The sequence below is a fragment of the Motacilla alba genome, chromosome 3, assembly GCF_015832195.1.
Source record: "Motacilla alba alba isolate MOTALB_02 chromosome 3, Motacilla_alba_V1.0_pri, whole genome shotgun sequence".
NCBI lineage: Eukaryota > Metazoa > Chordata > Aves > Passeriformes > Motacillidae > Motacilla > Motacilla alba.
In genome coordinates, this window is record NC_052018.1 from 108,516,664 (window position 1) to 108,529,798 (window position 13,135).

At 47.9% G+C, this 13,135-nt stretch overlaps 1 protein-coding gene across 2 annotated transcripts in view; it reads right to left on the minus strand.

The window, feature by feature from the left end:
• SLC24A3 (solute carrier family 24 member 3) overlaps positions 1–13,135 on the minus strand; it is a 112,925-nt gene that overhangs the window by 34,214 nt on the left and 65,576 nt on the right. For both annotated transcript variants that reach the window (XM_038133170.1, XM_038133171.1), the window contains exons 5-6: positions 12,081–12,165; positions 10,136–10,239 (exon numbers count right to left, since the gene is read on the minus strand). In XM_038133170.1, coding sequence (XP_037989098.1) covers positions 10,136–10,239; positions 12,081–12,165 — 189 coding nt within the window. The remainder of the gene's footprint in view (positions 1–10,135; positions 10,240–12,080; positions 12,166–13,135) is intronic.

Here is a 13,135-nt window from a genome sequence, read left to right on the forward strand (position 1 = left end):
AAAAAGATACTGACCATTATACCTGAAAAAGCTCTACAGTCTCTTAGTAGCATGGTTTTCTAGAAAATTGATATATTTTATGCCCAGTGTAAAGTCTCTTTATGCAACCATTTACATGTTAAAAACACCTACATGAAGCAAAAAAGCAGGCTTTTAAAGCCCTTGGGTCAAACCAGATTTCTACCAGCTGACAATACATTTCAAGGCACACAGACATAGATAAATGGAGATGCTTTCTGATGGAAATTTCCAAATGCAGGAACATGGAGCTGGGTTCATAATTCTATTCCGAGATCCTCAGTTAAATCTCACATTTTTCATCAGTATGCCCCTTCATTCTGATTGAGTAAATTTTGCAAGAAAGCTTATAGAATGATTGGACATTATTCCACTCAGCTTTCAGGATGCTGCTTAAGGTCCTCTGCACTTGCCTCAGCATGGATGCTGATGGGGATTTTACAGCTGTGGCTTCAGCTCTGCACACAGAAGTCACGTTTCTGAAGCACAGGACAGCCCCCACAGGAAAAGGCTCTGTCTCATAACCTCTGTCCCTGGCCTAAGGGGTGTCACCATGCAGCACAGCACACCAGTGAAAGCAAGGTGCCTGGCTACAAGGAGTCAAGCTAGTCTTCCTCTTTGATATTCTACAATGATCCTGAAGGGGCAGGATAATATTTTCCCAAGGAATTTTCCTCAGGCACCTGAATGAGCACAGTGAGATCCAGATACCTAAATGCAGCTTTCTAGCAGGGACCTACAGCACAGAACTGATAGATCAAGATCCTGTGGGAATCACAAGGACCCTGGTGCTGATTCCAGATCAGATTGTAGGGGAATGTGCTCATGCCTGGCACCTGTACAGGCTGCTCACATTTCACAGACATCAGAGTGGGTCTCCCTGATGCAATAACTGTCAGGCAGTTAAATCTCAGACATCTTTAGGGCCCAAGTTACCTAGCTTTAGGGCCCAAGTCACCTCAGACATCTTTAGGGCCCAAGTCAAATGGTTGAAGTTTCTCAACCATTTGATCCATGTGAAAGGAGCTCATGAGCACTGAGAGCAATGGCAGCTCTCAGCCTGCTGGTCAGAACCACATCCTGAGGCAGAACTACCAAGCTCCTGAAGGCCTAAATTGTGCCTTGCAGGCACCAAGGACTCCACATAAATCTTGACATGCTGGAAATTACCGAAACTACAGATCAGCAAGGCAGAAAAGAAATCAGGAAAGGAATCAGCTTGGGTAAAAACATGATCAAATTTGAGTTTTAAATCAGCAATACTGTCATATTGTAACCCAGCAGCGAGCTGGTCCTGCAGGAGCTGAGCATAAGGAGGCATTTGTAGAGCCACTGATTGTCAGTGCAGTGACGTTTCCTGCTGTTGAAGTGAGTACCTGAAATCCAAACACCAGACAAGTGCCTCTTAGCTATCCCTTGACCACTTAGTGGGGACTGAACACAGTTCAGCTGAGCTGAAAAGAAGAGCTCTGAAGTCAAGGCTTGCACGAGAGCATCCCCTGATGGCTCCACACAAGCCTGCTCCCCTGCATGCTACAGCATCACTGCTAAGTGTAAACTTACCCACAACAGCTACTTGGTTTCTCACAGGTAAACTTTCACCCTGCAAAATCCTACATATAAAATTTACTACTCAGAATGCTTACTTCCCTTTTTGATGGGCTGGAGAGCAGAAAAATCAAGGTTTTCTCAGTTCTAGCTTGATTTCTGAGGTTTGTAACTCCTGAAGCCGTGGCCCTATGCAGCACACACCACCTCCTCCACTTGGCACACATGCAGAGATCAGCCACCAGAGGGAAAATCTCCCCTAAAATCAGACACTGGTGTCTGCTTTCTGTAGCACTGAAGTTGGCTCAAGGCAACCAACCAGGACCTCCATGGCAATATGCCCCACGCCTCATCCTAGGACTTCACCTTTTATCCTCTGTAAAACCGCCCCTTCTCTCTTCTGCTCATCCAAATTGTTTCTCTGCTCTTAGGAGCATGGAAGCTCTTCTCCCTCCCAGGAGATGTCCATCACCAGAGGCCACCCAGCTGGCTGTTTTCCAGCCTGCTCTGCCCACAGCAGCAACAGGCCCGAGACAAAGCACATGTGGCAGAACAGGGCTGCTGCTCCCTCAGCAAGGATGTCTGCACTCCTGCTGCAGGAGTCCAGAGGCATGTGCACTCCTGAGCATTCTGGCTGCTAAACTTCCAGGGGAAGCATGTTCTTCAGGGATCTTCTTCACTCTGAATTGTTTAGAGGGTTTTCCTCATCTCATGGCCGGTTCTTTGCTTGACATTCTCAAGCGCTGATCAGCTACTAACACTGCTGGGAAATGCTAGGCTTTGGAAGCAATCTCCCTAATCTTGTTTCTGTTACCCTCTGGCACAGAAGGTCTAGATTTTGAGGTATTAAGAGCTAATAACCTAATTTGCTGATATGGAGAGGCAGGAATGCTTGGACTAGGGTGTCAAAAGATTAAAGACAATCCCTGCAAGCGATTAGCCGTAAGAGTCTATGGAGGTCAACAGAGATGTGCCAGCAGTGAATCCACCACTGTCAAAAGGCATCCAGAAGCAGAGAATCTGGGTCAGTGCTCATGCTGCCCCTCTTTGATGTGGACTGCACAGAAGTGATTAGGGAAGCTCTTACACCACCCTAGCAGATGCAGGGATCTGGCCTTCGAGCGCTGGTCTGTGCTGCCTGAAAAGCTGCTGCTCGCCGTGATCCCTCGCAAGCCCCTGGCCCACAAGAGCCGTCTGGCAGCGCGCTGTGTCAGCCCTCTGGGTGAGCTGCAGCCAGCTGGGCTGGGGAACCTCCTCACGTGCTGCTCCTGGTTGGCAGGAGCTGCCCTCAGAGCCACGGAGGGGCCTTCTGAAGCCTACTGGGGTCCCCTCCAGAAAGGGCTGTGCTCCTGACACTCCTGTTCTGCAAACCCTCAATGCAATTTCAAATCAGTCCCGTGGTAACATAGCAGGATCTCATGCCAAAGCAAGAGAAACGACCAACTGCTGGCCACTGTTGCAGGAAGCAGTGAACTCAGGTGGAGATCTGGGACAGATTTTCAAGGAATCAGGCTGGCCATAGTTTGCAGTTAATCCATGTCTTATGGATTCAGAATTATACAGAAATAAAAACGGCTCTACCTCAGGTATCAGGGCACAAGCTCTGCCTTTACACTTTGCAGCTGATTATTTTGCTCAGCTCAGGTAATTCCAAGGACCTGGCCACCTGCCTGCTCATTCTCACTGGTCAAGGTATCAGTGAAGCATCACAGATTAATGGGAGAGTGTGACAGTGCCTTACTTGTATTCATCTTTACATTAAATTAGGCTGTAGATCCACCTGTGGCTGTCAGCAACAAGCCATTGTGGAGCCTCTGCATGTTTCCTGGGAGACACACAGAGGACTTGGTATGGTTTGGAGGGTGGTGGGTTCCTGGTGGCACTTTTGACACATCCATAATTCAGACAGAGAATCAGCCAAGCAGGTCCAAGAGGATCCTAGAGGTGCCATCTCCCAGCACAGCAGGAGTCCTGATCCCACATCCCCAGTCAGCATCAACCAGAGGGCCCTGTGCTGGGACTGACAGCACAGCAGGATGTCCTGGACTAAGTGACACTTCCTCTATACCCCATGGTCGTGTCCAAATATCCCAGGACATTACAAGTACCCAGCTCAGTCTCCAGACCATAATTTTGGCCAAAGGCCCCAGGGTCTCATGATGCAGCATTCGGGCTTGCTCAAGGCTTTGACCGATACTAACCAGAACTCCCAGCTTCAGCAAAGCACCAAATACAAGCACAGGTCAGGCCAAAGAAACATCCAGGCCTAATCCGTCTCTCTCAGGCAGTTAAAGCAGCCATGATCTAAGGGACCTGCTGTGAGGAAAGCCTCCTTCGAATTACCAGCCCCCTAACTCCACCTCTGGTTTGCCATTCTCTGCAGAGCTCAGTTGTCACTCTGGCTCCCAGTCTGTACACTGTGCACCAACTCCATCTATTCTCATTACTTCCCCAAGAATATTCGCTTTTTTAGGCCTCTCTTGATATTTTCATCACTGCTGCAGCAATCAGTCTATGTGACATTCTCAGAATGGAAACAGTGGACACTCTCCAAACCTCAGGACAAAGCCAGAAATATTTCCCTGCTCAACTGGTGGTTATAATCATCCATGAGTTATTTGGACCAGCATGTCTCTTTAGCTCAGATTCCCACAGTGCTGAGGCAGCAGGACCCCAAGGCCTCTGCTGGACCACAAGATCCACAGCAGAATTCAAGGATAGCTGTAGACAGGAAGACATGCACAGAGTAAACATCTCCTGGTCTCTTCAGACTGGCCAGTCCTTGCCAGAAGTAAAAACCAGATTTTATTATCTCCCTTGCTTTTACACTATAAGTGATTTGATAAAATATCCTACAAATGGTACATCCACAGTATTGATCTGCGTGTCAATTTTGACAGAGAAAAATTAACCGAAAATGGTGATGGTTTTTGTGACAATTAGGAAGTTGCCTTGGTTTGATGCTGACAGGAATCCATTTACAACTCTTCTGATTGCCTTGGGCAGCATCTCTGAATTAATGGCACCTCTCTATCCTGAAACTCCATCCACACCTCTCTGTCCTGGCTGCAGTCTTGGCACCTTACAGACCACCTGATGTTCCACAGCATCCTGCATCATCCCCTGCTTTCCCTGTACGTGGGCTTTGACACACCACAGCCATGCCAGCAGCTTTAGGTACCCAAGGACCACAGCCTTGGCTTCTGCACTGCTTTAGTCTGACCTATTAGTCTGTCCCACATCTGCAACACAGCCCTGTCAGTGAAAGACCAGGTCATGGTCGCTATAAAACGCTGCCAGCGCCAAACCCCAACGTGCCCTGAGCTCTGAGAGCAGTGAGCAGTCCCAACAGCTGGCACTAAGTTCTCCTTTAACTACTTCCCCAGAGTTTTACATGTTTTCCACCTATGTTCACAGACCAATGAAGAAAAAGCAACAGGATTCCAACTCTCACCTTTTAAAACTTCTCCACAGTCAAGGAGAAGAAAATAAAAAAGCTCATGAGTGCAATCATAAAGCCCAAAGTCAGTAATGGCTGCAGTCTGAGTTGTGAGTGAAATTAAAGCTTAAAAGATTAAGAGGCATGCAAGCTGGCTGAATGGCAGAAGTGGGGTAAAACAGATTACAGAAGTCCCAGTTGCTTCATTAAAAAAACATTCTACGAGGTTATTAAACTCTCTTTAGTGTCCTGGTCAACATGCCTAACACAGGCGTATTTTCCACTGACATAACCCATGGCAGCTGATTAATTCCTAGAGGCACCTCGGCTGGCACAAGGGTTCTGTGACCTGGACAAAGGAGAGCCTGCTGAATTAAGTTTAGTTCCTGAGGTAAAAGAATCCCACTGGAAAAGAAGAAGGCAGGTCAGGCAGTCACAGTCATCCTTTTCTGCTCCAGTATATTGAGGAATGATGCCTCGCCACCCACCAGACCCCTTGACAGAACCAGTAACTGGAAGAGCATCTGTGGCAGAAGCCAGCATTCCTGGTCCCCTGCTCCACCCAGAGAAGCCTGTCTATTTCTGGGGATAGATAAAATAGAGAAACTTGGACTCAACCGAAAAAACAGCAGTTAAATACTAATTAACAAATCAAGCCATGCACATTCAAAATTACATGGTAATGCTGGAGTGACTTGCAACTCATGGTTATACTGCTCTCACATCAGCCTCCTCTGCAACACTGCAAAACGCTGTGGGTCAGTGCTGGGAGGACAGGATGGAGAGGAGAGAGCAGCAGAGCTGTGAAAACAAGATGAATCTGGATGGGGGAAATGTCCAAAACCGAACAAACTCTGCTTGTGCTGGCCTGAATGAGAGCTGAATTAAGCAAGGACAGCTTCCGAGAATGCCGCGTCCTTGCCGCCAAGGACGGCGAGAGGGCAGGGGAAGGAGGGGAGAGCTTGAGAAGCACAAATATGAGCGTGAGAGAAGACAGGACAGCACAACCAAGGCCTGGAGGAGACCCCAGGCTAAGGTCAAGCTCCCCATACACAGCTGGCTTGCAAGCATGGAAAAAGCCCGATGCAATCCATCACAATGCAGACAGCAGCCTCCTCGCTGCTATCCAGCCTGTGTTCCCGTCAATGTTGCTGGACTACTGACTGAAGGGCTGCATCTGTTGCCATTTCGTTTTCCCTCAGTGTTCCCTGACCTCCTCTTTCCCCCTTTGCCAGAAGGAAGCAAAGCAGACACGGCAGCTAAAAAACAACAGCTGGGTTATGTGCCTTAGCAGCTGCCTACCTGCAAGGAGAAGTGCTGGTGTCCAAGGTGTAGGGACATAGGAGGAAACAGCTGCAGACACATCCAATCTGTACTGCACAGGCAAGTGGGGAATGAGAAGAGCTCCTAACATATTTCCATATACTGAAACCATCTACAGCTTAGAAGTTGCATCTACTGCCTGGATGAAATAAGAGAAATCCTCTGGGTGTGAATGCTATGCAGAATATTTCAACAGGCTGCAAGAAAAAAGCAGGAGGAGCTTCTAAGGCTCACTGCCACAGGCACATGGGCAGCATTCACTATCCACGGGGAAAACTTGAGCTCTCTCTCCAAACATGCCTTGGTCAAACACCTCAACACACACCAGACATGAAGTCCTTCTGCTTCTTCAGAGGTCCAGATTAAGCTATATTTGAAAGCTCTGATTTTCAGAGCATGGATGCTAATTTAGAAAATCCAGCCTTTAGGGGATGGTTCTTATCTGGCCATCAAAGACACGGGCAGCCTGCATCCACTGTCTCTTTTTTACTTCCTCCAATCTAAAATCTCTGGAGGAGATGAAAACAGTAGAAAATATAATTTCCCTGGCTGCAGAGCAGACTCCTGTATCTCAAGAGGTGCCTCCCTGGCATGGCTAACATTAGCCAGGAGAAGGAGACATAGAGCAGAAGACTGGAGAGAGGAAAAGGGATCAAAACCAATGGAAGAAAGCTGGATGCTCAGAAAGCAGCTATGGGTGGATCCATTACCCAAGGGAGGAATCTGATGAAAGCTTTCCTCTCAGGCATCCAGAGCTGGAGGGGGAGAGATGAGAAGGAACACCATCACCATCACACTGGCAAGAGCAACCACTAAATGTTAGGAGATGTAGTTAAGTCACTTGCTTAGCTCCAGACAAGAACAGCCCTAGGGATGAGGGCAGGGCTCAGGACAGAGGCATTCTGTGTGGTGCCCTGTGGAAGGAAGCAGGAGTGAGGAGAAGAGGGGCTCATATGGCTCAAGGAGCTGAATGCTCCCAAGGAGACCTGGGCTGTGTGGAGACCGACATGGCCACTCAAACCAAGGCTTTCCAGCACGGAGAGCCCTGTGGAGCAGCAGGAGCAGCACCTGGAGCCAAGACCCACGAGCATGCCACAGAATGCGATGCACCAGGGGAAAGAGCAGGCCTGTGCCAGCTCTAATTGGCCCCTAAAAAGACAAGTTATTCTTTTTTATTTAATCTTTCTGTGCTTTGTTTCCCCATCTTTAAAGCATCCCTTCATCTCACAGAGGTTTGGGGAAGATTAATTAACTGCTCATCAACTGCTCAGATACAATAGCGCCGAGATCGGCAGAAGTTCAAGAGGAAATTAATAATTCTGCTGCTGGAACAGGGCTTGAATAGAGCCTGGTAAATAAGGCAGAAGGGCAAGAGTGAACAATAAGAGAAAACAAAATCCTGAATATCTGCTCATTAAGTGAGCAAAGTCCATTCTGTGTGCAGAGGGAGGCAGGGAGCCCGTGGAGAACCCGGCAAGAGACTCCGTAATTAAAGCCTGGATAATAACGCACGCACACCGGGGGGGCAAATTAAGGGTGCACAGGGAACCCTCACACTGCTATTTTCTAACTTTACAGTGTTTGACTTTCAACCTTCACAATGCTCTTTCAATGCCTTTTTTAGGTGTGCAGTGTCGCACAGAGGCGTGGGCACGCTTCCCTTCTCCTGTTCCAGCAGTGGGATGCTTATTCTGATTTATTCTGAAAAGTGTGTGCATACAGCCAGTAAAGGCTTGGAAGAATAAACAATTAGGGCTGGTGCTCCAGCAAATGCATACCAGCTTTTTGGGGCTGTGCATTTGTTTCTTTTTCTAAACACGGTGCACATAACCAAACCCAGTTTTTTCTTAGGCCAAAGAAGAATACATCCAACACGGCACATACAAACTACAACCTAATTTAAAAATAAAACTTATCCTGGAGAGGGCTGGACAGTATTTAACAATTCAACTGTTTACCAGTCAAAAATAAAATTAAAACCAAACCCAAAGAAGGCTTTCAGAAACGAAGGAGAAGGCCCCTGCAGGTCTGACCTCTGGGATTCCCAGCCCGCGAGCAATACATCTGAAAATCTGAGGGCTCCAGCTGCTCAATCCACAGGTCTGAGCTCAAAGAAAAAATCCTGGAGCATAGCAAGCAGCTTTGACCAACAACCAGCCAGAACTCACTACTGAGATCCAGGTCCCCAGCAGAACAGAAATCTCACCAACAACCAAATTTACCACCTATGTTAGTGCCTCTGTAGAGACATTGTTGACAATAAAACCAAATTCCTTCTCATACTAACACAAAACAAATGATGAATCACACCACTAAGAGGGAATGACTTTTTGGTGAAAGGCTGGGAAACAATGAAAAGCATAAACTGATCCAGAGTTTTATCTAAAACATTGCAATTATCAACACTGAAATTTCTTCTTTGCTCACTAAAATCACAGTTCCACACAGTGACGTCAATCATTCCAGCAGCTCACCCACCCTCTGAGGGTCAGACTGCAGCAAAGAGAGCTTATGTGACTTGACAAAACCACACACAAATCATCAGCAGAGTCTCAAGGAAAACAAAGATGGGGCAAGGCAGTCAAAATCTCAATGCTTGGCTTGAAAGAAACTCACAGACTATGCTTAGGATGATTTGAACTTCTGAAAGCTACCAGGGCTGAAAGGCTGAAGACGTTTTACAAGAGCACTTTGGCTGTGATTTATCCTTCTGAAACAACGATCTCCCACCTGAACAAGGCCTCTCGAGAAGACTGACATTCTCTGTCAAGCCCCAAACTCTAGCAGGCCTTTTCCAAAGCTGTGGTTTGTAGCCATTTTTAGCAGGTTTGAAGCATGCAATCAATACTGTGGAGAGTAAAAATCAGAATTGGCTCCTCTGCCATCATTAACTGCTAGACAGTTAATCACCTTCATTTGCATGAAAAAAGCAGCCTGAGAAGAAGTCGTATTGATGACAGGAGAATACCTCTGGGGAGCAGAGCCTCATGCCCTGGGAAGGCTTTGGTCATTAAAAATTTACCTCAATTAAGTGGGTTTTTACGGCAGAACCACTGACACATTGAGCATCTGTAGCTGCCAGCTGCATGTTGCATGCAAATCAGGACACGTGGGTGGTTAAAAACTACTGCTGTGACCTTATCCTGAGGCCTCCTCACACCCAAAATGTTCACCTTCAGCCTGCAGAAGTTCCTTGATAATGAAAACAGAACCGGATCATAAGGAAAACCCCATCTCTCTGCATGCTTTCCTGACTAACCCAGGTCTCTTCTCCTCAGTTCTTCTCCCATTGCCCTGTGCTGGTACCATGACCCTGCTTCTCCTCTTTACAAATAAGTCTGCACAGTAACACACCAGAGAACATTTATGAGATTGTAAAAATACTTGGCATGTTGGCAAGTGCGAAGGTAAATGCAGATTCAGGTATTTAATTATACAGTCAATCACGTCTGCAATTCAGACAGCAGCTCACATCTCACAACATAATTGCTTTAATTTCAGATGAACAGCTTGTGTTGTCACGAGCGGTTTGACATGCTGGAGAGCAGTCACAAGCTACACGAGGAGCAAACAACCAACATTTATTCCTCTGCCACCCACACACCTTGAGCAGCTCAAAATGCCTGAGCCGACCTTTGCTGTTCTGTTTTTCATTTCATAAATGCAGGAGGAACAGCACAGGGCCCTATTAAAAACAGCAAAGCCGGAGAAATTTGTGGCGAGGTGGTGAACCTGGCGTCTGATTTTGCAGTACAGCCAAGGCACAGGGTGAAGCAAGAACTGTAAGGAATCATTAAATGCTCTTACCTGTCCTGCAAAAAGCCCACACACACCAATAATACAGAGGATGTTGAATACAGCCGAGCCCACGATGGTTCCAACGCCTACGTCTCCTTTTGTGATAAAAACACCTGAAAAACAAGTTCAAGGGAAGCTGTGTAAATGGGAAAGAGCTGACTTTTTCACATAGAATTGCAGACCTCACACACCCTATTAATGAATCTAAAGGCAGGTACTAGGCAAACTGCAGAGAGTTGCTTTCTGATGGGACCTGGATGGATTGTGTGATGGAAACCAAGCACCTCAGGCACATCCAAGTTACTGACTTCCTGGTATTGTGACCCAACATTATGGCAATACACACCACAAAACACTGCAAGCTCATGGTAGCAGCTGGTGGGACACAAATCCGCAGGAAACTGTCTCACATAAAATATTCCCAGAACAGTACTCTGGTCCTTCCCATATCCCCATCTCAACTGGCTTCAGTAGGGATGAAGCTTCAGTAAAAGCTGGAGATGATTCAGAGCTGTCTGGCCACAGCTACTCACAAGCCAAGTGATGCCTCTCAGGATGAGTTATGGGGCTATGCTACAAGCTTTTTTCAGAGCTCTTCTGTCAAATTTGGTTAAAATTGGCCAATGAGGTTAATGGTGAGGGAGATGAACTGACAGACACATGCATCACAGTGCTGCACAAAGTCCTTTCCTTAGGAAGCTGGCCTAAAAATAACACTCCATCTCCTGCTAGCTGTCAGTCTGTTTAAATTCACCTCTTGCTTTTAAGGTTCCAACACTATTTATCTGGCCATACGTAAACTGGCCAGTGCAGTTCACGTATTTTTTCCAACTTCATCCTTTTCTCAGAAACACAGAAGCACTCACCTGCCAACTGACACACGGCACCTGGCAGGTTACACCACAGCAGGAAAATGATCCTGATGACCATCAGGGCTTCTCTAAGTCACCTGAAGGAATCTGGTTTTATTTTCACCCTGGTACTGCATTACCCTTAACCAAAGGACAATTCCAACTTGGTCCAATTTAAGTTCCCAAATGATAAGGCTTTGCTCGTGCAATCAGACCTCTGCAGAGCACACAGCGTTGCGTGAATTAACTCGTGCTCTGCATCTGGTAGCTGTGACTGAAAGACAAGTGTCTCCTAGACAAAGTATCTGAGCTGAGAACTGATTCTGTTCAGTGATGGAGAGCCCCCGTACCCTCCCAGGTGCTGCCCTGACGATCCCCCACCAACAGAGATGTGGGTGAGTCAGACTGCAGGAATACTTCACCCTCCTAATGTGGTTAGGTAGAACATCACTTTGTAACACTGCAGTCCCCTTTCCTGCAGCCTGCAGTCCCCTTTCCCCACTGCTGTGGGGGCACTGAGAGTTTCCCAGGTTTTGCACACTTAAGAACAGCTGAATCACACTTCCCAAAAGCAGAGAGCTGCTTTGGAAATGTGATGCTCTGACCAACCTGTTGCTGTAAGAAAGCATTTCAAATCTTCTTCTCCTCCCCACTCTGGCTTTTCCAGGGAAAAGTGGCATTGGAAGACTAACCAGAGGGGAGGTGATGGCAGAGAAGCTGCCACTGAGGACATGAACAGTGTGCCAGGGTACCAGAGAGGGAAATCTAGGGGAAATCCTTTCCCACTGGGCCCTGGAGCTGGCGTAGCAGACAGGACAGGAAAGTGGACAGGAGAGGATAATGCTGTAGGTGAAGCCTGGCTAATGGGCAGCTATGGGTAAAGTGCCCACTGGTCCTGGCTTGGCAGGATCACATCCAGACCCTGCTGTGAGATAACAGTACTCCCAGAGTCACTTCACCTGGTGAGGACTCCCCACAGCCAGTGCCATGTGTGCCCAGGAAGAGTTATAACAAACCTCGCAGGCACACAGCAATCCCATTTCAGCTCTGAAAACAGCCAGGGAAGCGTGCAGGTTTTGGGAAGCAGCAGCAGGGCTCCTTACCTATGACAGATGTGAACAGCTCGGGAGCAGAGCTTCCTGCTGCCATGAAAGTTGCCCCAGCCACATCTTCGCTGAGATGCAAGCGCTGCAGAGAAACACAGAGTCACTGATTACCACACTGAGCAGCTGAAGGAATTCCCAACGTTAACCTGCCTGCCGAGAGCGGGTACCTGTAAAGTTTTGTGTAAACAAAGGTTAAGTATAGGGGAAAAGCCACTACAGGCACTGGCTACTGAAGTGAGCATCACCCGGCAGAGAGGGTAGGTTATGCCAGTGACACTTTTAGAGAGGAGGGAAAGGTCACCACTCCAGCCAACAGGGAAGGCAGCTTCACCACTCATGGGTCTGTCTGCTCCACAACCCCAGCAACACACACTTTATCTTTCCCATTTTCACCTGTAAAGGGCAGAGCCAGGGCTCAGGCTTCGTTCACCTCCAGTTACCTTCCCTGGTACAAGTTATGTCTTGATTTACCCTCTCCTTACCCCCCTTCTCCTGGACTACATCACTTACCTCCTGTACCTGTCCCTCAGCAGTACCCAGAGGCTTCTGGAAGGGAAAGGACCCACTGTTCTATGAAAACTTCATCAGCATATGCTGCTTCCGAAGATTTCCTTGGTTAATTACACCCTCTATGTTGTCTGCACTCCCACTGTTCCATCTGCACCAGCTCCCATGGACCCAGCACTCATCTGCATCTGCTCAGCAGATACCACAAGGCACCCTTCCCTGCTGAAGAGGAGCACCAGCTCCTGCCATATGGCCACCACCCCGAGCTGTTACTACACCAAGGCAGCAGCTGCCACTGTGGGAGCACAGGAAAGGCAGCCAGGAGCATGGGGAAAGCAGATCAGGGTGGTGGGAAGTGTCCCTGGCAGAGCTGGCTTTTGAGGCAGCCCCCCCAGCCTGGCAGGACACAGGAAACCTCCCTCTGTCTCCATTCCCCTGCAGCACTGAGGGCTCCTCTGCTGTTCAGCCTTGCCCAAGTACCTTTGCACAGAGACAAGAGAGCAGAGATCCTCACAGCAGCCTTTTCTGAAGATTCCACAATGGGT